Raw genomic sequence first — 23,506 nt, 5'->3', positions numbered from 1 at the left:
AACACTTCCTGAATGGACTCAAAAGAACTTCCTGCTGCCAGCACACACAAGCATGCAGGTCTGGGGCAGCACATGCTGCTCCTCCATCCTAGGGCTGTGGGCCACACCTGGAGGTGAGAATGCCACTGACCTTGTACTCACAGGATGCCTAAGCTCCCCTCTGCTTCTCACCACGGCTGCAGAGCTGCTTCTCCACTCTCTGCATCCCATCTCAACTTTGTGGACATCCCTGAGGTGGATGGCACCAACATGTGAGGCCACTTTCCCACTGCAGTTGCTTTGCTCCCAAGATCTCCAAGTTACGCATTAGCTTCCTGGAGGTAATGCCAGAACAAAAAGCAAAGCATGTCATTTTCAGGTGGACTGAAAGTGAATGAAAATGGGTATTTTCTGGCTTCTGATTGTCACGTGACACAAAAGTTATAATTATGTAAGAAAACTATATATAGAAACTAGTTCCAGCTTATGAAATAAATTTATAAGTCCTTTAGCTGCCAGTAAATAAAAAAGAGAGCCTCAGCCCCCTCTGCTGTGTGCCCTGGCCAATGTAAACACATGCACTTCCTTTGGCAGCACTCTCACAGACCCAGGGGGAGGCCACCCTCGCACATGAGCACCATGGATCTAAACAGAACTGCTCCATGTGACACTTCCAGGAAGGCTCTTCCTGCCCTACTTCTCCTGGCAGTGGGAGTCAGCTGGCCAGGAAGAAGCAGTCTCCACTCTGCTGCACAGAGTGAAGCTGTCTGCAGCTTGGGCCTCACTGACACCCACCCGCCTGGGGCTGCTCCCAGTCCCTGTGGACAATGCACAGGCAGAGGATACCTGGCAGTGCATGTGAAGGCTACAGAACACCCCTCTCTCTGGTCCTGAGTTTTAACTCTGAGCCTGCCCTGTGCCATGGCTGTGCCTTCAAAGGACTGCTATGTCCCTGGGCCTGATGTGAAGGCAGCCAGGACCTCTCTAATCCCACTTCTGACCAGACTCACTGAACCCCAGCAGCAGTCACAGCTTAGTTTCCACAGATAAAAAAAATCTGTTCAGTCTGTTTCCTCAGGGGAGTGGGAACTTGTAACCGATCTCCTCAGCAGTTCTGAGTAGCAGGACCCTGAGTCTGTGCCAGACCTGTTCCCACTCCCTCCAGGACACTCTGTGGGCCAGATGTGCACAGGAGGGACTGAGAGGAAATGCCACTGCTGCCTCAATGTAAACCTGCCAGCCCCCGGGAACCTGGACATTTACCAAGCCAAGCGTGAGAGGATGTGAACATGCTTGATGTGGGACTGCCAGCCCGTCCAAGCACGACCTCTCGTTTCTGGAAACTGGCTATAAACAGTGATAGGGAGGGGCCACTGTGTTGCCAAGGGAGACAGGAGCCGCTTGAGTAATTTGCTGGAGGAAAACAAGTGTGATGTCTCCTGGCATGAGTGTGCAGCAGCCTCACACACACACCCACACCCACCCGTGCCCATGTTTTATAGATGCAGTGGATGGGGCTGGCAGGACTTCCAGAGACACACGACAGTCCCTCTGCTGTGCAGTGGTGCCTTGGCTCTGCCATGCTGCCCATAGACAGCATCTGCAGACCATGGCCTCATGTAATGTGAGATGTGAGGTAAGGTAAGAGCTTGGGGCTGGCGCTGCTGGGGACAAGGGTAGCCAAGAAAGCAGCCACTTTAGGTAGGAGGGAGCTCTGATGACCTGTCACCAGCAGGGGCCCTCTCAGGACAGGTGACAGGGATGTGGGGCAAGGGGGACAGAATGAGCTAGGCCCTTGACCACGACTGTTAGATAGACGTGCTCCACTTGTAAGGTCGCTGGAGGACATGGTCCTCATCACTGATGTGTGGCCCTTCTTTCTGTGGCTGTCATAGCTGCTATCCCAGACAGGGAAGGAGGTCTGAAACAGGACTGTTGTGGGAATACCTCAAACAAAACCTAGGCCCTGGATGCCACAGGAGGGGCCAGGCAGCAGGGCTTTGGCTGTGGGTTGATGGCCTGTGAGAACAAGACACTCTTGGGCACAGACCAGGCTCACTAACACCCACTCACAGTGGCCACAGAATGCACAGGGTGGACGGTGGACAGATGGGGTCCCCACAACATGGGCTCCTGCTCAATTCAGTGATCACCAAACCTACAAGCTTGGGGAGACAGAAGCCTGGGAACTAAAGCACCTGAGAAATAGTACTTAATCACAGATGCTGGCTGCAGGCATTATGACTAGAAAGAGAAAAAGGACCAGCCATTGGGCTGGCCCAGAAAACATAGACAGCACTTCAAGAAATACTCTGGTTCTAGGAATGGATGAGTCACCTACACCTTTGGCAGCCCTGCCAATCCCCCCCACCATGGGGCTCACTGGCTCTGCCTCGGGCTGGTCATGATGGTTGAATAGAAGGGTAAGCAGGGTCCAAGGTGGGGTGTGGTTGCCTGCTGATCATGAGTTGTGTGCCCAAGGAGAATGGGGAGAGCGAGGTTGCCCTGTGCCCAGTGGGGCCAGCTCTTGGCACTTTGCTCCTGTCTGACATCCTGTCTCAGCTATGGTGAACACAGTGGTGCTGCACTATGCTTCGTGCTTGTTATCCCTTCCATATGCACCTAGAATTGCAGCCCAGAATCCAGCCAACACTGTATTCCTGGAGCCAGGGGTGGCACCAAGCACAGACTCTATTTTCTCCATCATAAACTTTCCTGTTTCTATGCCTAGCCACCCTGCTGGCAGATGGGAGGTGGCAGGAGACCTCCTCCCCCACTGCTGAGATCCCGTGTGGAGGTGGGGACTGCAGACAGACTGCAGAGCTGCCTCCCGTGGGGCCCACAGCGGGCGGGACCAGAGCCAACGCTTGCAGCCCAGCTTCCTTGCTTTGTCCCTGAGCTCTGGGAAACAGGGCTGCTGGCTTTCTGTCTGCCTCAGACACTGTCTTCCATTCTGAAAGCAGAAGGTCTGGTTGGGTCAAACTACATTTTAAATGTAAGGGTTTCCTGAAAAATGTCTGTCCTTTGCAGAGAAGAAATTCTTTAAAGTATGGCTCCACCTATCAGTTTTGGTTATGTTAAGATGTGCTGTGTCCTCAGGCAACCCAGGCTGTGTTACCCTAGGGCTGACCATCATGCTGCCAACCTCTCCCAGTGCAGGCAGAAATGAGCACCAGTCACCCAGCAGGCTTTAGGAACCATGGTGTTGGGCTGTCCAGGCTGAGGAGAGCAGCTTACCTGCCTTGTGCTGCAAGATGGAGAAGGAGTTCTAAGACCACAGAGTGCCCTGGGCTCCTTCTGGGGATTTAGCACGCACCTTCTCCAGTGCATTAGCTCATCTTGGAGGGCCGGGGTACCGCACAGCACAGCCCAGTGTCAGCTGCTTTTCCAGGCCCATTTGTGGACCAGAGCTGGTGCAGCGTTTGGACATGTGATGCTCCCATGTGCCAAGTGCTTCTCTCTTGCTCCCGTTTAGTAGGTGCCCAGACAGGTGTGTGGTTGTCTCACCAGATAACACTGTGTGTGCTGTCCTCCTCATCCCAGCTCACAGTAAGTGCTCAGCACACATCAGTGGAAATGGCCCATCACACGACAGGAGGGATCCCATAGCACTGCCAGGTACCTGGGGTCTGGTGAGTTCTGTCCCTGTAGAGCTCTCCAATGCCAAAAGATGGCAGCAACTCTCTGTTGGTGCATTTAGAATGCAGGAACATGCATAGCATGCTCCTTGGACAGATTCTGTGGCGGTGTCATTTGTGAGTTGTCCAGGACTTGATTTCCTGCAGAGACAGTATCCCTGACCATGGCTATGGGTATCATGGCAGCCTTATTTGGGACGTTGTATAGTTTTGTAGGGGTTGGTGGTGCCGAGCAAAGTGACGGGGAGTGGCTGACTTTGTCCTTTCTTTCCAGCAGAGCTGCGGAGCCTGGGTGAGGCTGCCATGTGGAGCTGTGGCCTATTCAATGGCACAGCACAAGGCGAGGAGCAGCTGTGCCAGGACCTGCGCCTAGGGCTCTGGGTCCTCTCACTGCTCTACCTGGTGGCTGGTGTCCCTGTTGGCTTGGGCTACAATGCATTGCTGGTGCTGGTGAACCTGAGCAGCAAGAGCAGTATGACTATGCCGGATGTGTACTTTGTGAACATGGCCGTGGCAGGCCTGGTGCTCAGTGCCCTGGCCCCTGTGCACCTCCTTGGGCCACCCCACACCAGGTGGGCATTGTGGAGCCTCAGCAGTGAGGCACATGTGACACTGCTGATCCTGTTCAATGTGGCCTCCCTAGTGACCATGTACTCGACTGCCCTGCTCAGCCTGGACTTCTACATCGAGCGCGCCCTGCCACGTACCTACATGGCCAGTGTGTATAACACGCGACATGTATGTGGCTTTGTCTGGGGTGGGGCACTGCTCACCAGCTTTTCCTCCTTACTCTTTTACATTTGCAGCCATGTGTCCTCTCGGGTTGCCGAGTGTGCCAAGATGCAGAACACAGAGGCTGCTGATGCCATCCTGGTGCTCATTGGGTATGTGGTGCCAGGCCTGGCTGTGCTGTACGCTCTGGCACTCATCTCTCGGATCCGAAAAGAGGACACGCCCCTGGACCAGGACACAGGGAGGCTAGACCCCTGGGTGCACAAGCTGCTGGTGGCCACTGTGTGCACACAGTTTGGGCTCTGGACACCTCACTACCTGAGCCTCCTGGGGCACACGGTGCTGGTCTCTCAGGGGAAGCCAGTGGATGGGCACTACCTGGGGATCCTGCACTTTGCTAAAGATCTATCCAAGTTCCTGGCCTTCTCCAGTAGCTCTGTGACACCACTGCTCTACCGCCACATCAACAGAAACTTCCCTAGCAAACTCCGGCGACTGATAAAGAAAATGCACTGTGGGCTCCGGCGTTGCTCCCTGGACCCCTCAGGGGTCCAGCCAGTGATGGCACAGGCCTAGGGAGAATGCTGGGTGGCAGTGACCATGCTGGGGGCTTCACCTGCTCCACCTTGGCTGCATGTCCTGGGAGATGAGTTGTCCATGAGGAAATCCAAGTTCAACTGGATGTGTAGCACTTTGTTACCTGGATACTTGGCGCTTTCTTCCTAGACAGAGATGCACTGCTGCAAGATCAGCACAAGGGATATTTTTCTTGAGGTTTTCTGTTTTCCCCCAAAAGGCTCATCTTAGGCAGGCCATGCTGGGAAAACATAGGAGTGTTGTGTGAGGGACAGGCTGCCTCAGCTCCCCACCTGCTCCTGGAGATGGGGCATCTCTGCTAAAGACATCTTTCAGGCAATGTCTTTAGTGAAATGACCTTCAGCCTCAACACCAGGCTTTCAGAATGCAGTGATAAAATCTAAAGCCAGTATTTATTCTTTGTATTGCCACAGTACTTGACCACCCCCTCCACCTGGTCTTCTAGAGATATTTGATAGAAAAATGACAAATGTTAAGATGAAGGAAACAGTATAAAGAAGGTAACATCACTGCGAGCTGGCAGCCTGGGCTGAGGATGGCACATAGTGTGTGCAGCCGCATGGAGCCATGATGGCCCCTATGTGCTGGCTTTAAGGGTATAACTGGAGCATTGTGGGTCCTCACCCACCATGCAACCTTGATGCCCTGCCCAAAAGATAGCACCAGCTAGTTTCCTTCCGTACAGACCTGTCCCTCTAAACACGTTCCCCAGAGTGCACATAAAACTAAAGAATACAAATGAGCTCAAGAAGGAAGGAATCCTAACATACTATGTAGGGCACCTGTGTTAGTGAGAGATGAAAGGGAGGACAGGATGGCGGGAAGCTGGTTCCCCAAGGTGCCTGGGTGTGGCATCCATGGCAGCCTGTGGGGCCTGTTCTGTGTGGAGCTGCACCTGGGTGTCAGCAGTGGGTCAGCAAAGGTGAGACAACCACGGCCTCCTCAGCCCTGCTTTTTGTTGTTTTGGTTTTTATACTGGGGATCAAACTCAGGACCTTGCTCTTGCAGGTGGTGGCACCACTAAGCTAAATCCCGGCCCAACCCTGCTACTTTTACCTACCCTCATCTCACCACACCTTCTATGCCCTCTGCTCCAGTTCTTTAGGATTTAATTATAGGCCCACAGCCCCAAGTCCCCAATTTTGAAACCTAGGCAGATCTGTAAGCAGGAAGACTTTCCCCAAGTGACCTCCAGAAATGCTGTGAAGCACCCCGATTCTACAGTAAGGCCCTGATGGGGCGCTGTCCAGGCCTGGGGTAACACATGACAGGCAGGCCTGCAGCTGCCTTTGGAGCACATCTGCCCGGGGCTGTGCAGTGTGAGCCTGCATTCTGGCCTGCTTATCAATGGTGCCTGGAGCTCTGCTCCGTCTCTTGGGAAATTCAACCAGCCACGAGTTGCTTGCTTTAGTTGTATTTACTGTACATAAACCATTTCTCCTCATTTGTGATGTACTTGAGTTACTTTGTTTTGTGAAGAATTATGAAGATACACTGGATGTGCTGGCTGTGGGTCCATCGTCTGCCCCTAGCAGCTGTGATACACTCGGCAATTTCTGTGGAGCCCAGTTCCTTATCCATAAACTATGGGGCTGAAGTGGAAAGCTGTTCTCTTGAGTTGTTTCTCACTGTGAAATTTTTGTCTTTAGGTGTGCCAGGGTCTTATTCAAACTTTAAGGCTGTAGGCCGGCCTGTCTCTTCTTGAGCACAGAGTCTGAAGAGGGTCTACTGCTCACAGAAGTAGTCTCCAGGCTTCTGAACTGGATGGCTCTACTTAGAACCTCAGTTCTGCTTGCTGAGGAAGTGATAACCCCAACTGTGCAGATTCCAGCCCTGCCCCACCTTACAGGAGGCAGCTGGCTGGTGCCTGCTTGTCTGTAATTCTCTTATGGGTGAGCAGGCCCAGGGGCCAAGGCCAAGCCAAGGCAGGCCAACTTTTCCAGTCAGTAGGAGAAACAGGCTGTAGATGGGGAGGGCTATTTGTGGTGGTGATATCTTTGCTTAAAGTAAAAGACCACAGTCAGGTGTGGTGGCATATGCTTGTATAATCCAGCACTGAGGAGGCCGAGGCAGGAGGATCACTATGAGTTCCAGGCCAGTCTGGGCTACATAGTGAGTTAAAGTCAGCCTGAACTACATAGTGACTTTCCCCCTGGATTATACTATCTGTTCCTTTTGCTCCAAGTAAAGGGCTCCTGGGAAGGGGCAGACCCCACCCTACACAGGCCAGGAAAGGTACAAGTTCTCTGCCTTTCTGGAATCCTTCCACCCAACCAGTCTTCCCTAGTGCGGGAAGAGGGGCCCACATGTCTCTTTCAATTGCTCAGTGGCTTTGGGTGCAAACTGGCTAAGTCCTGGGGTAGCCATGCGATTCACCCCCACCTGCCCACAGGGACAGGCCCAGTAGATGCCAGTAGTCTGGGTGGGTTCTTCTAGTAAGGCTAAGGAGGGCACATCCTTCTCTGCCTGTACTAGCCTTTGTAGCAGCCCCCACATGCTCACTACATGGTCCCTGTTCTGACACCTGCTCCTTTGTGCTGTGCTAAACTTGGCCTGGAGGATCCTGTGTGCCTCACCTGTCTCTTAACCTCCAAAATGTTTGATCCCCAGTTCTTCTGCTATGTTTCCAAAAAAGGACGCTGAAAGAACTCAAGCTCCTCAGAGAGTGAGGAACTCTCTGACGAAAGCTGAAGGGGACCATGAGTTCAGTCCTTGTCTCTTCACATGAACTGAACATGCTAGGCAAGCTTTTATTAACTTGTGTTTGAGGGCCACGAGTATTGTACCAACTAGTTCTCGACTATTATTTAAAACTAATGATCTTATTTTTGTTAATCTACCAGAAAAGTCTTCCATGTTTCATTATTTAAGATTCTAAAAAGTGAATTTTATCTTGAATTTCCTTCACAAAGGTTTTATGATTGGTTGTAGGAAACATGGCAGATACACCATGAAATCAACAAACACTGCTCTTTTATAAAAAGGCAACTCGCAAAGCATAAAAGAGGAATAAATTAAGAAGTTATACTATATATTAAATTCTTGAATTTAAAACTGATTTGAAATTGGGAGCCTTCTGACTTCTGGCCTGTGGTCTCTACCCCAGTGGCTGTGCCTGCGGGCCTGAGGGTCTGTGAATCTGAAAAAGAAGAAACTGCTAGAGGAGGCCCCACGCTTTAAGACTATTAAATTATTTAACACTAGTTATATAATTTCTGGATTCTTAAAATGTGTCTTTCTATGGGTGTGTGATATATATCGGAAAACCAGCACAGGAAGTACTTGGTTATACCTTCATAGCATGAATGTCAAGGTTTCTACTTATTTCTCTATAGTTTGTCTTAACAGAAATTATATCAGACTAATAAACCAATAGCCATGTAGTTCCACATGTGCTCCTGTGGTTGCTTAAATGTAATAGAGACAGCCCTGCCTGCCCACACATAAGTTGGCACATGGCAGGATGGCCCCAGCTGCTCCACCTCTGTCCCCATGGTCTCGCCTGGCTTGTGCCTGCCTGACCCCAGGGGTGCTCAGCATTGCCGAACTCTCTGGGTTCCTGCACCTTGCCAGAATGAGCAGCCCCCTGCACAATTTGCCAGAAGCCTCCGACTACCAACTCAGTGCAGTGGCGCTCCTGTGCCCCAGCAACACCCAGTGCCAGTGCTCGGTGTGTCTGCTATGGCCATGCTGGGCCAGCATGGTTCATCTTCTGGCCCTGCGGCCCATACAGGAGGTCATGGAAACTTGAGGCAGTGGCAGCCACTTTTATCAGGTACTTGGTATTGACCTGGTACTGTGTGACACACTCTTGGGATTGGGGTCTCCCAGGTGTGTGAATACCTGGACTAACTGCCACCCAGGGACTCTGACTCCAGAGCGGCCTCCTTGCCTGTTCATGCATTACCCTCCGAGGGTCTCCAGATCCTGGGTCTGATGTCACTGCACTGTTTCAACTGCTGTTAAACTCCACTTTGTCAAAAAAGAAACATAAAAGACAAGGTGTGGTCATGCATATCTGTAGTCCCAGCTCTAGAGAAGCTGAGGTAGGAGGATCACTTGAGCTTAAAAGTTAGTGACCCCTGGGAAAAATGTGAGATCCCATCTCAAAAAAACCCCAGGAACTCAGTCCTGGTGGTGCCAGAGAACTGGGCCAGCAAGGGAACCCTTGGGCCATGGGGTACAGAAAGACAGTGACAGCCAAGCAGGAACTGGGGCAGTGGGGAGGGCAGGACCCTGTCTGGAAGGAAACCTCATTTATGCTAGACCCCACCTGGTCTCGCTTCCCTGTTCACGTCCCAGGATGTGGGGCGCACTTCCCCTGTGCCTGAAACCATCTTCCCCTGCTATCCAAGCTCTGTGGTTCCTTTGCTAGGTCACAGTTCATCCATCCCCTCTGCTGGGCTGGGTGTTGGGCTGTTTCTAGCCTCAGGCTTTATGGACATCCGTGGTTGCTGCAGGTCCCCCCAGCTGGCCTCTCTGCTATGGCAGGAGATGCTGCCTCAGGGGGTCAGGGCATTCTGGGATGAAGCCCAATGGCCTCTTGATGGGGCAGTGGTGACATTGTACAGGCACTTGTCAGAACTTGTGGACCTGGACACCAGAGATCCATACACTTGGCTATGTGTGTATGGCACCTGGGTGCTTCATGAGGAGGGGCAGGGAGATCTTCACCCTCAGGGCCATTGACACAGACAAACAGCACCAACAGACAAGATTCTGGGAAGAGTAAACCTCTGTTGCCACCGTGGTTAGGTGCCCGGCAGAACAGTGTGTGATTTGGAGCAACATGGCAGGCTTGTCTGCAGAGCTCCATCCAGTGGCCGACAGTGAACTTTCACTTTGCCGGGCAGAGGAGGGGGAGGCCTGGCCCTTGGGGAGGCACTGGCCCTTGAAACCAGTCAGGCCAGCAGAGGTGCTTCCAAACCAGTTTACCAGAAAATCAGCTGACCTAATCCAGTGTTTCCCACCCCAGACCAGCTGCTCAGAGCAAAGAGAACAGCATACTGTAGGTTACTCTCCTGAACACCAAGCAGGAGACCAGTATAGCACCCACTCAGAAACCCACCATCACAAGAATCCCCTGGGACACAAGTAAATGGATTCACATGAAGAAAGGTCTCAATCTTCTCTTTTCCTTCCCATTGATTAATTATTTCTGAAGATAGAACCCAGCATCATTGTACCACTGAGATATATACCCCGAGGGCCCCGGCCACTGGCGATTAAACCTAAGGCCTTTACACTCCATAGCCATTTTTAATTTTTTGGGACTAGGTTGCCCAGGTTAGGCTTGAACCTGTGGTCCTTCTGCCTCTGATTCTTGAATAGCTTGTATTACTGGCATATACCACAATGCCCAGTCTAATTTTAAAGTAATTCTCACAAAAGTATTTTCAGCAACAAGCTTTTAAGAATCAAGCTGGGCTTCTACCCAACACCCTTCAGCAGGCTGGGGCAAGGGAACGAGGACCTGCCTTGTCCAGAAGGGCTATGTAAGGGTTGTGCGGAGGGGCAGAGCCTACGACACACAGCAGTTCCTGAAGAGGGGCAGCCAGCAGCTCCACCAGTCCTTTTCCTGCAGGGGGAACTCCACCATTGGGCATTCTTTCTCTAGGTGGTAGTGGGACCAAAAGCCTACAGAAAGGAAGGGATAGGGGGTTAGCTCTCTGGTTGCCCTCATGTCTGCCTGTCCAGGGGAAAGGGTTCCCTTTCAGATTCTGGGCCTCATAGTGGCCAGGCCCTTGGTGAGGACCAACACTGTGGTTTAGAGCCTGCAAAGAGGCTGAAATGCTGTCCCAACCCTCAGACTCCTGCCCAGCAGGAGCAAAGGCCCCACCTACCCCAGGGTAAGGGCTTGGCCAATCTGTGTAGTGTCTGATGGGTGGGCAGCGAGGGCTGTGGGACACCCAGGTGACCAACATACCTACCACCTTTCTCAGGCAGATATTATTTGGATGCTGCAGCAGAAACTTGGAACGTGGACAAGGTACCTTGCTACTCTGGTGTTTCCTGTTGCTGCTGCACACCCCTGTAATCCAGCACTGCAAGAGGCTGAGGTAGTAGGATTACAAGTTTGAGTTTCATCAGGCCAACTTAGCAAGACCTTGTCTCAAAACAGAAATAATTAAAAGGGTCAGGGATGTGACTCAGTGATAGAGTCACTGGGTTCTATATCTAGTGCCACAAAAACAAGCTTTGGGGGCAGAGAGTGCATTTTCCTTACAGGCTCCTAACTGTGAAGAAGGGGCCTGCATTGTGTCTCCATGCAACCAGACAGTTACACCTAGCCTTGCTTGTAGGAACAGCCAGCATCACGTGTTTGGTGTGCTAGTACGCCATGTGGGAAGTGTCACTTCTGTGGTCTTCAGCTACCTGTGCTGAGCAGACCCAGCCCAGGGTACTTAGTGGGAGGGCTAGGGTGCCCCTGGACCCAGCTACATGGTGACAGCTCATGGGATGAGGTGACAGCTCATGAGATGAGGTGGGATCAGGCCCATGGCAGGCAAGTCACAAGCCACCAGTGCCCCATATGGTGTGGAAGTGGGGACCAGAGGAGCCTGTGTCATTGCACATGGTAAAGAAGATGAGATGGATGGCTGAGTATACTTGGTGAAACAGTGTCCAAAATACAGCCAGGAAGGAGGCAGGAAGAAGACATTGAGTACAGAGGAGATAGACAAGGAAAGCATAGGAATAAGGATCCTGGGTGGAGGAGCACTGGATGGAGTCAGAGGCTTCCTGGCACAACCTGACATGCTAAGCTGATCCACAGTAGCTTTCCAATTCCTGGACCACATTTCAGACTCCCCATTTGCAGGGCTCCCAAACCCTTTCTTTGGTCCTGGTTTCCACATGAGTCCATATCAGGAAGCCCTCACTATCTACTGCTCTCCATGTGAGTCTGTGAGTTGAGCACACTTATGAAGAAACCTACCTGTCTGCAGCAGAGCAACTCTGCAGTCTGTGAAGGCCGCCCTTGCTGTGTCTGAGTCACTGGGCTCACCATACTAGTGAGGCCAGCAGGCCTGGTCATTCCTTCTAGAGGTGTTTTAATGATGAATTTAATTTCACTAACTCCCCCACCTCAGTGCCCTGCCAAGACCTGTGGGAAGGGCCACTACTGATCAAGCTTTCTGTCTCCTTTTGGGTTAGTCTTGGTGATCTCTGTCTAGAAAAGAGCATGTCCAATATTGGCATAGAGTTGTCACATTGACACCAAATGAGCACAAGTATCTTTGACTCTCTTTCATTCAAATTCCAAAACAAACTATAAGTATCACGAATGACAGCTACATCCAAAGGCATTTTTGAGCAGGACCTGTCCCTCACACCTGATGCACTAAGTCTGTGCCATGGACACACAGAGGCCACGCCACACACACCTCAGATACACAGCCCATGCCACAGACATGCATGGCCTGTACCGCACACACAACAAACATGCAGAGCCCACACCATGGACACACCAAGCTTACACTACTGATACATACAGCCTGTACCACAGATGGGCAGAGCCCACACCATGAATGCAGACTACACGAGAGACATGCCAAGCCTGCTCTACAGGTGTGACACAGACACACTGAACACACACACCATAGACACGCCACAGGGGTAGCCTTCTACAGGGGGTGGGAAGGAATGAGGCTACCTCTTCACTACTCTTTCCTTCACTCCCCAAACACAGGTCTTCCACGTCCTTTTACCTCCTCAGCTGTGTCCCTAAAGAACGAGCTTCCCAATGACACAGAACACAGATGTTACCACCACGTCTCTTTTACAGGAGGGAACCAAGGCCAGGGAAATGCTGCCCCTGCCCTCACACCTGCCTCTTTATCCCAGACTGCACATGGACACAGGCTGGCTGGGCTGAGGCCAGGCAAGACAGAGCTGCACAAGTCATTGCATGGCTTCACCACAGAGTACCAAGAGAAGCCCCACTACACACACCATGGGTTCCTCCTGTGCCTGGGCCATCCCAGAGCACACAGCACATATTCACAGCCCCCAGGACCAGCAGCAGGACAGTCATAGAACAAGAGCCCTCCTTAGCCTTGGACAGGGGAACTGAAGTGCACACTCGTTTCTCAACTTAACAAAAGAGCCATGGGAAGGCCGGGCCAGTGTGCGAGACCAGCCTGTGGCCTCCAGGAGCTCAGAATCCTCTGCAGGCAGGAAAACCACAGGTAAAGCCACTTTTGTTCTGCCACATCACTGACAAAGCCCCAGCACTTGAGCTCATGGGACTAGAAGGTGGGACAGTTCTTCCTGACCAGCCCCAGACCCCCTCCAAAGCTGGTGGAACAACAAACACAAAAGTCAGTGTCACTTTGGTGGTGGGGCCTCTCATGCCACTGCCTGTCCCCAGGATTTTTGCCTTGGGCCAGCTCTCTGTCCCAAGGCAGCCATGCCACCAAGTACTTGCCCATTATGAGCCAGAAAGTGGACTCTACAAGGGCACAGCCTGCACAGGGTCCATCTATTCAACCAGGGACAGGATTGGTGTCCAGAGGAGCCAGCTTCAGAACAAGAGCTGGTGCCCTTTCTCCACTGCTGGGGAAACTGAGTCTGTCACAGAGATAGGGTATAGGCAGGTGGGTGGCCAGGCTAGGTCCCCCACCTCAGTGTCCTGCCAAGACCTGTGGGAAGGCCCAGGTTCCAGCAAGGAATGGTGGGACCCACACAAGGCAGGGCAGTGAGAACAGCAGGCCTCCTGGATCCAGAGGCCCACCCATCCCAGTGCCTCAGTCCTCCAACAGCACCAAAGCCCTGGGTGCATTCACAGCAGAAGGTGAAGCCTGGGACATCAGCTTGCCAGGGACCACTCACTGGGATGCCAGGCTCATAGGGTGGGAGTCACGGGTCACTCCACAAGGTGGGACAGAATGTGGGTCCATGTGCCCTATTGAAGGCCACCAGGAAAGCCACAGCCTGCAGCCACACAGGGATGTCAGGTCAAGTGTGAGAAATACCAGAGGTGGCACTGTTATGATGCTTGGTACCCAGTGACTATCTGCGATTCTCTCTAAGCCTCAGGGCTGCAAGCTGAGTCTGCACTTTGGTAGTCTCACAGTGGTACACGACTGTGATCGTAGCTCTGTAGACAGCTGTGACTAGAGGATCCCACTGGGGAAAATCTGCAAGACACTGAAGTTGGATTGAGCTCACATCTGTGGCAAGTTTCTTTCTGAAAACCCAAGTTTCTTTATACTATAGGTTGATTCCATTAAATAAAAGAAAATGTGATTCTTTTTCTAGCCTTTGGCTCTGGAAAGGACAGCAGACTGTCAGCTTCCTCATTAAGGAAAGGTCAATAGTGAGTTTATTTGTCGAAGATGGAGTTGTATAAGATTTGTGGAGAGACAAAAAATCCACTGGGGAGTTGACAGTGGTGATAGGTTACTATTGCTAGGTTTTCATTGTAGGTCAAAAGTATGGGAAGGGTCTGGTTGCAGTAGACACATCTGCAGTGCATGTTTTCATGGCTACGGAACCTGGGAACACAGGCTTGTTTGGTTGACTGTAGCAGGAAGTGTGGGCATCCAGATGTCCACTCTCCCACCCAGAGCGTGGGATGAGCAGAGTGGGCTGAACTTCCTGCAGGCAGTTTCTACACAAGGCAGTTTTATGCTCAGGGAGTGTTTGAGTGTGGCTCCTAACATGCTGACACACACCCTGCAGCCCGAGAGAGGGGCTAGCTGGCCAGATGCCCACATGCAGGGTCTAACCTCCAAAAAAATGCCCTCAAAGCCCACTTCAGTGCCCTCCTAGGGCTTGTTAGCCATCTGAGAGCTCACAGTGGGGTGGAACTGGCCTCGCCTAGGGCAGAGTTTGCTCCTTCAGATGCGGCCCACATGCAGAGGAACCTCTAGCACTCCCAGAGGAAGCGGGCAGGGCTGGCTGAGCTACTCACCAACTGCCCTCCCAAGCCTCTGCTGGCAGTCACCTGCTTGGCTCTGGTTGACCAGGTGCCTTCAGGATTCCCCACTGGGGCTCCCCAACCCAGGGCAGGCAGGGCTCCATCAGGGCCTGCTGGTCTGTGATAGGAGGGGAGCCAGGCAGTGATGAGCAGGGCCAGGCAGAGCACAGAGGTGCCAGAGGGCTGGGTATCACGAGGAGTCCACAAACAGCCTTAGGGCAGAGTAGTGTGAGGCTGCTCTTCACTCTCCCTGAGACCTGTGAGGCCTGTAGCCCAGGCCCAGATTCCATATGCAGGCCACTGCTGGATGCCACAGAACAGAGAAGGCTGGATCATGGATCCTCCTCAGCTGCTGTGCACAACTCCCAAGACCAACACTGGGCAAAGGATACAGAAGGTTAGGAACCAATAAACCAGAAAGCCACCAAATGCCTTATGCCACATCTGCAGCAGAAAGAGTAACCCCCCCACTCCTCAGTTACAGCTGTGCTCCCCCCCTCAGTCTCCCTACATGGCTGGCTTGCCTTCCGACTGCTTTGAATTGAGGCAAGTCCCTGCTTGTGGGACCCTCCTCCAAATGACCCATGCTTAGGAGGTCCTAAGAGCCCCAGGTGGGCAACTAAGCTTTTTGACCTCATGCTTCTGGTGGCCTGTGTGGTGACATACAGTCCACATCAATGGGGATGACACTGGCTCTAGCCCACTGACACCTCACAGGGCTGTTAACATGTGATGCCTGCCCAGTTCCCGTGTAGTCCTCAGCTTTGGGGGAGGAGCTGTGCACAGCAGTGGGGCAGTTGGGCAAAGGGTCCCCAGCAGGGTAACAAGGTCCAGACCCAGCTCTCTGCCCTGCCAGGTGACCCCTCCTCTCTGTGCCCTAAATGGTCAGGTTGTGAAGTGGGTCTTGAACACACACAAAGGTACCTGCCATCCATTCCTCACACAGCTGTTGAGAACAGCATGCTAAAATTTCTTGAGAGAGGATGAGGAAGCTGGAGGAGGCCCAGTGCCTTGGCCATCTGCACAGGAGGGCCCCATCCTTTCATTCCCCACATGAGGCACAGGCTGGCAGGTGATCCTCGAACACTCCGTGGCAAATGAGGAGCAGGAGGAGCTCCATGTCTCTCAGGGGCATGTGGACGTGTACGTGTGTGAATGTGCACATGCAAGCACAAATGCTTACATGGGTCTGTGTGCAAGTCAGTGTGTATATGAGACAGAAGATAAACATGCTTTCTTTGGAAGACTCAAGAAAAGGAAAATGGAAATGTATTTTATCCCTATCCTTCAAGGTTCTTTTTCCCCAATACCTAAGAGAGACTCAAACAATCTTGGAACTGTACAGTCTCAGGACCTTTGGGAGTGATGGGTAGCAGAAGTGGGGAAGACAAGATAAGAGGGGAGCACACAGCTAGGGCTTCCCATGCTGCCCTCCCAGACTGTTGGACCAGGTCCAGAGGCTGGTGGCCTCTGCTGATCCCACATGCCACATGAATGTTACTCCAAGGCCCTCTCTGAGGCCTCGCCTCTATCGTAATTAGTCATAGCACTATGACAACTCTTCAATAAACCAGTGTGCTGAGTAGAACTTGCACTCCTCTCCCCACCTTCCAGCACTGGGAAGCAGTCCTGGGTACAGGGGCCAGGCTTCCAGGAACCACCCCAAGGGGCTATTTACAGAAAGACAGCCAAGAGCTGCTCTGAAGAACATGACATTCTCAAGGCACTGCCCTTGGGGGAGCTCCCGGGGGATCCAGGGTGACCTTGGCAGACCTTTTTCAACCTTAGCTCCCACTAGAGTTAAAGGTGTAAGTTCCAGCAGGAATGCAGAATGGTGAGGGCACCTTGAAGATACTGCCTCATGCTCACTTTATGCCCACAGTACCATTTTTAGGGAGGCGCCCCAGAGAGGAAAGCATATGCTACCTTAAAAGCCTATACTGTGTACTTGAAGCTGTTTTTTAGTAGCCCCGGGTGACTGGATGCAATCCTCAGTGCATCTATAGCCTAATTCTACTTAGATTACTAAGCGACAGAGTCTCGACTGCATGAGGTGCCACATCATGGAGGTGCCTGTGAGACAGCCAGACATGGGGCTCCACACACAGGCTCCCTTGCCTGCTGGTCTGGAGAAGTAGGAAGCAGACAGTCCGGTGCTAGGGCTGGGGGCGGGGGGCAGGCTGGCCACCAGGGAACAGAGAGCTTGGGAGCTACTCTGCCTGCAAAGGAGGTGAGAACGGGACCAGATATCTCCCTTGCAGCGCACACCAAGGAGAGTACATCTCACCACATGAAGATTCTTAAACATGGCCATTAACAATGCACCTGCTATGTAGACAGCTTACAGACAGCTGTCCCCTTACAGCCTCAGGCACTCCTAGGCAAGGCTTTTGGGAGATGACTGGATTATGGAGCTGACTTGCTTGAAGGAGTTGGGGCCTGGTCAGAAGACAAAGGTCACTGGGGGCATGACCCAGAGGGTACATTTCCCTCCTTGGCTCCTACCTTCACTCTCTGCTTCCTGTCTGCCATGAGGTGAGCCGCTTCTCCTCTGCCATGCCCCTGTGCCATGTCATCTTGTCTTGGAACCAGTGGACCATGGACTAAAATCTCTATAAACCGTGAGCCGAAGTGAACCTCTCCTCCTCTAATCTGTGTATGTTGGGTATTGTGTCTTACTGATGAGAAACTAACCAAGATGCAGCTTCTTGATCAGAGTACTGAGGTTTACATCTTTATCACATAGCTGGCTATCTGCTGACCAGGCGCAAATCACCTCGGCCCATGGTGATCACGGCTGTTCCCCGCTCATGTGGAGGCTGTGCTCTCTGGATGGCGTTTAGCACACACTCGACCAGAAAACCACTGGTAGCGCAGGATGTGGTACCTGGGACTCCAGCTCAACCTAGAATCCCTACCTGGCCCATAGTCTTGCAGCCCTCCTTCCCTCTTTGTTTTTCATCTCTTTCAGGGAGTTAACTTGAACACAGAAGGGGAGTAAAAGACTGCCAAAGCCAGAAAGAAGCCCAAGGTATATGGGAGTCAGGAGAGGGTGGTCAGAGAGTCCAGCAGCAAAAACAGAATTGTGGATGATTCCAGGAGAGATGTCCTTCAGGTTTTTGTTATATTATCTCTTCAGTCAAAAAGAAAAACTGAGCTTGGTAAAATGGTGCACACCTGTAATCTAGCACCCTAGGAGGCCAAGGCAGGAGGATCACAAGTTCCAGCCCAGGCTAGGCAAGTTAGTGATTGCGACCCTATCTCAAAATAAAATATAGATAAAGAAAGAACTGGGGCAAATGCCCTACGTTCAATCTCCAGTAACACACACACACACACACACACACATGCACAGTGGTCAGGCACAGTGGCACATACCTGCAATCTCAGCTACTCCAGAACCTGAGGCAAGCCTGGGCAACTCAGTGAGACTATCTTAAAACAAAGTTGGAAAAGGGCTGGGATGCAGCTCAGTGGCCGAGTAAGTGTGAGGTTTGGATCCAGCCCCCACTGGGTAGCCATGGAGGCTGATCTAAGATTTCTCAGGAGGCTTGGCTTGTCCCAAGACAAGGTTCAGGGCCACTGGGTGCACAGGTGTTAAGGTAAATGCCCAGGCAGTGCTCAGGCACCCACTACACCTCACAAACTGCCCTAAGCAGGACCCGGGCTGGGGAGCTTAGGTTTCAAGAGGAAGGTCATGCATCAGAGGCCAGGAAGGTAAAGGAAGGCAGGCTGTCAGAGTATGCATGGCATATGTGCCTATGCAATCCTCCTGCCCTGAAGAGCCCTGGGCAAAAGCACTGGAACTAACACCATACTGGAACATGATTGGAGCTAGTGAAGCGCAGCCTGGACATCAGGAGGAGGGATAGCCTACCACTGCCATGCAGGGAGTTCCTTTCCTGTTATGTGCCTAGTCTGAGAAGGGAACCCTGGTGCCAGTCACAGAGCTGGGACACAAAGACCCACAGGTTCCATGAAAGCAGGTGGTGAAGCCAGAAAACACCTCCTATGGGCCCAGCCAATGCATCAAATACATTGTACAGGTAGGTGAAAGACACCACAGCAAACATATTTAGCCATCTGAGAAAGTCCCCTCCTGCCATAGGGAAAAACTCGTACGTAGCAAGCAGCAGTCCACAATCTTTCCAGGGAGCCTGAGTACCCTCATCTGCCCAGCCACAGTTAAATCAGAGGAGAGCTGACTGCTGAGAGCCAGGGCAACACCTGCCAGTGGATGTCCACAGACACTGTCACCCCACATGAAGCACTAACCAGCTGCAGATATCAGACATCTGGAGAATTGACCTGTTTCCTGACCTGTGGTTAGTGTTCAGAAGGATTCTTCCTACTCTGCCTGATGAGACATGGTCCAACTCGCTTCCTCTCAGGCTGGTCATGATTCTTAATTTCCACTCTGCAGAGGTCCTTAAGCACCAGCAGATGGAAAACAGCACAATCCGCTGCTATGTCTCTTCAGACCAAAAGAGCCAGATGGACACCAAGGAGTGTATGGTCCCACCTGCCCCTGCAGGTTTGTAGGACAAAGGGCACACTGGCCAAAGGTGACCCCATGTATGTGCCTAGACACCAGCAGCACATCAAAAGCGCCCAGGATGCAGCATGCAGTGCAGGACGCAGGTGTGTGCCCACAGCCTGAGCTTCAGAAAAGGCTGTTTTCATCACCAGTCTAATGCACACTGAGCCTGATGGTGAGTAGCTTGTGAACAAAGCAGGTCAGGCCCCTGATGTCCTGGGCCTGCAGGACCCTCAGCAGACCTGCCCTGGACTCTAGTTCTGGTAACAGTAAGCTTTGTTACATACTGGAAATCAGTTTAAAAAAAAAAAGAATTGGTGGGGGGAGGTGTGGACATTTAAAAGCAAAACAAAAACAAACAAAGGTAAGAAGTATCAGACAAATAAAGGAAGGGTGGGTGACATGAAAGGGCAGTACTCTGCCCCTCACACCTGCCCCTTTGAGACAGTCAGACTTCCAGCAACAGCCCTGCTTGACCTGGAAGGTGGATGCAGACACTACTCATGAATTCCCATGCATGGCCACACAGGGGCGCCAGAGTGGATGGCCCACACAGAACCACAGCAATGTTCATGTATTCCAGCACTATGAATGTGGGGAGTCCCCAGGTGCCTCGCAGAAGCACACATAGGCTCTGGAGAAAATCACTCTTTTATGAATTATTTCTAAGTTTTCAAGTACATGATCCAATATCCTACTCGGAGGTAACCAGAGATAGAAACTAAAAGATGAACTTGAAGATATCTTCAAGGAAGGGGAATCTTTAAGGACATCAGATTTTTTTTTTTTTTTTTTTAAAGACATCAGATTTTTAAAAATCCACAATACAACCTCCAGGAACATGAAACACAGAAACTTGAAAGATGGTTTTAGGGGCTGATGAGAAATAGCTAAAGGGAAAGACCATGACTGAAACGGATGTCTGAGGATAGCACCAGTGGGGAAGATGACCTCTGGTCAGCATTGTAGAAGGAAAAGGGGAAACGAGACAGAGGAGATGGCTGAAGACATAGAGGAGCGCTCCCAATACAGGAAGTCAGGACCCAGTACAGGGTGAACAAAGCCTTTCTGGCATTCTAATCCCAGAAAATATCCATTTTTAGACAAAGCAAAGACAGTTTTCACCACCAGCAAACACGAAAGGGTTTTCATCCAAGAAAATCCTAAAAATGCACTCAAGGAAGATGCAAAACTGAAGGAGGAATGCAGAGCGAGAGCAGGAGCTGGGTGGGCCACTCTCCCAGACACTAATATGGGACACATGGGTGCACTGGGGGCCCAAGGAGTTGGACTGAAGCAATACAGTGCACTACATAAATCTGTAGCCCTTCCTCTGTGCTATGGGATACAGATAAGAGTCTGACAGAAGTTGAGCTCTCACTCTCACCCTCTGAGTCTCATGTCTGTAATCTGTGGCTATGCTGTATGTGTCTACCAACCCAGGCCAGCAGCAGCATGTGTCCCCACACACGTGTGTACACGCACTCATCATGCATGGTCTAGAGCAGCAGCCGGCCTCAGAGAAAACAAGGATGGCAGAGGCAGGCCAGCCTTGAGCATTCCACTAAGATTATGCTTCCAGCCAGGTGTGGTGGTGGTGCATGCCTGCACAGTCAGCACTTTGGGAAGCCGAAGCAGGAGGACTGCTGGAGAACTTAGTTAAGTCCTTGTCCCAAAATAATTAATAAGAATGGACTGGAGTTGTAGCTCAGCATAAAGGTCCTGGGTTCAATCCCGAGCACCCATCAGCAAACTTGTGCTTCCAATTTTACTGCTTTCAATAAACAGCAATTCTATTTCCTGGCCTCATCAACTAGTTAAAATTTAAAGAGAGAAAGGGGACATTAATATAGATACAAAATTATTTTAGCAACCAGACAAGAGTGAGCAGAACAGCTTACTGTTTAAAGCTCCAGCCCCAGGAATTTATAGCCACTGTAATAAAGCAATTGCTGGCTGACAAGCAGGAGTCTGACAATCCCAGAAGCCAGTATCCTCAAAGTGCCACCTTAGTCTCTAGTATCTGTTAAGAGCAGTAAGAGGTCCCTGGTGGAGGACAGAATTTCTTTGGGTCCAGAAGCCAGATCACAAATGCAAAGTCATGCTCTGTCCCCGAGCAATGTGGATTCTGGGCAACTCCCATGATAAGGGCAGGGGCTGGGACCAAAATAAGCAGGAGGCACTGAGTGACTCAAAATCAGAAATCCTAGAACTCTACTCCCCAGAAATCTCTCCTCTTCAGAGAGACTACTGCCAAGAGCTGGCTCACAGGGATATGTGCTTAGTCATTTGTCCCAGCAGAGTGGAGCTCCGCTGGGACTGTGCCCCAAGATGTCTTTTAGCTGATGGGCAATGAACTTCTTCCAGGCAGGGGGTGATGGCAGTGGAGGGCATGTTAGTAAGGAGGTGGGAGTCCTCGCGCCCCACCCTCCGGCATCCCACAGTGCTGGCCCACCAATACCCACACCCACATGCCCCCAAAATGGGGGTGGGCCCAGACATCATCCTTCTGAGCAAGCTTCTCGCTCAGAGGCTGGGGCCTGCCCCATGGCTGAGCGGCATGTGCTTTGTTACAGATCAGAGAGGTCCCCCTGGAGATGGACTCTCACATGTCCTGAGTGCAGTGCCTGAGCTTTGTGTCCCCAGCTGTGGAGGCATCACTGCCATGCAAAGCATAGTCTCCAGGTTTGCACATGTTTACACTGCTGTTTGTCCCACTGAGTTTGGTGACTGGGCTCCTCAACTCAACCATTTTCATCTGGGCCCACACCATGCTGGGGGCCTTGGATGTGCTGCTTTCAGGCTGCAGGGTCACTAGCATTCTAGTGACACTGATGTCAATGTAGCCAGCAGACCCAACTATATGCTCTTGACCAACTTAGGCTGTGGGCTCCTCTCCAACTCCCACGTCAGTTACTTCAATGCCTAGTACCTGCAAGGCACCATGCTTGTCCTGTCCCTCCTGCTGAGCTCCTTGTTATATCTGTTCCAGGGGCCCAGGGTACCCTGAAATTTTAAAGGAAGAAAGGGGCAGTTCTTCGCAGTAGGGTCCTCTCTGAAGAGGGCACATGGGGCAGTGCCCTCTTCAGTTCACTGGCCATGGTGGTCTTCCTGGGCACATCCGGGGAGTTGCACAGAACCACCCTGTGCCAGCAATACCTGCTGACTGCGTGGCCTGAGTACAAGATTGTGACGTTCTGCCTGGGCTTCACACTTGGCCCTGTCCTCAAATTGGCTCTCTTGAGGCCTTGTCCTCAAGTTGGCAGGCAGCCCCTGGCCCAGAAGGATGTGGCCTCATTGCAGCAAGTGGTGCTGGCTGTCACTCTAAACATGTATGCCTGTGGACTCTTCTACAATGTGGTGCTCCTACAATGGGCTGGCTGGAAGCTGCAGAGGGACACTGGTTCCTTGAGGGATGAGATGCTCATGAACCTCACCAGGCTTGTCCTGTCTGCGGAGAGCTGTGTCACTCCATGGCTACCCTCCTTGTCACTAGCCCTGTGGGCTCAGGCTACTGTGCCTCCCAGGGAACCTTGCCCAGAAGTGCAGAGCAGGAGGGACTGACCACAATGTCCCCTTGAGAAGAGTGGGGGCCTAGCTCTGAGCCCTCCTGCTGGCATGAGTCACACCAGCAAGTAGCAGAACCTTCCCAGCATTTAGGAAAAACTACCTACTTGCTGAAACTCGAACTCTCCTGGAAAGCTCCAAGGGAGACATGGAAGTTTGGAAGATGATTATTAAAAATCAGGTTTGAGGCATTAAACTCAATCTATGTACAGAGCCAAAACAACAGTTACATCTCAAGTGTCCTTGCATGTGACAGATACAGTGATGTGGGAACAGAGACTATCAAAGACACAACATCTACGTGCAGCTGGAGGTCTTCAGACTGTGGTGGGGGTGCACAATCATGTCTCCTGCTTACATATTCCTCCACCCCCACCCCCACCAGAGGAAAGAGAAGGAATCTCAGAAATAAAAATACCATTCAAGTAACTCTGGCCACTTTATAATCCAGTCCTAAATAGTCCTTGCTGGTCAACCTTCAACAGTGGCATGAAATATCTGCAACAGAAAACTCAACACCCAAAATTTCTTCAA

The 23,506-nt window shown here is 51.7% G+C and overlaps 2 protein-coding genes and 1 pseudogene across 8 annotated transcripts in view; 2 read left to right on the top strand and 1 right to left on the bottom strand.

The window, feature by feature from the left end:
• The window catches only part of Gpr146 (G protein-coupled receptor 146), a 25,518-nt gene extending 17,184 nt beyond the window's left edge, over window positions 1-8,334 (top strand). For 3 of the 7 annotated variants that reach the window (XM_019209296.2, XM_019209293.2, XM_019209298.2), the window contains exon 3: window positions 3,892-8,334. In XM_019209296.2, coding sequence (XP_019064841.1) covers window positions 3,892-4,925 — 1,034 coding nt within the window. In that variant the 3' untranslated portion in view covers window positions 4,926-8,334. Of the gene's footprint in view, window positions 1-1,481; window positions 1,621-2,301 lie in introns of those variants that run through there. The other 4 variants (XM_019209300.2, XM_010635630.3, XM_010635595.3 and 1 more) reach the window with 4 other exon arrangements.
• The window catches only part of CUNH7orf50 (chromosome unknown C7orf50 homolog), a 109,896-nt gene that overhangs the window by 35,194 nt on the left and 51,196 nt on the right, over window positions 1-23,506 (bottom strand). The gene's annotated exons all lie outside the window — the stretch shown is intronic.
• Window positions 5,761-23,506, top strand: LOC117286531 (annotated as a pseudogene).

Source organism: Fukomys damarensis, unplaced genomic scaffold, assembly GCF_012274545.1.
Source record: "Fukomys damarensis isolate Sample0158 unplaced genomic scaffold, DMR_v1.0_HiC HiC_scaffold_17, whole genome shotgun sequence".
NCBI classification, from domain to species: domain Eukaryota; kingdom Metazoa; phylum Chordata; class Mammalia; order Rodentia; family Bathyergidae; genus Fukomys; species Fukomys damarensis.
Note: the sequence above shows the minus strand (reverse complement) of the source record. Positions and strands in the feature narration are given on the sequence as shown.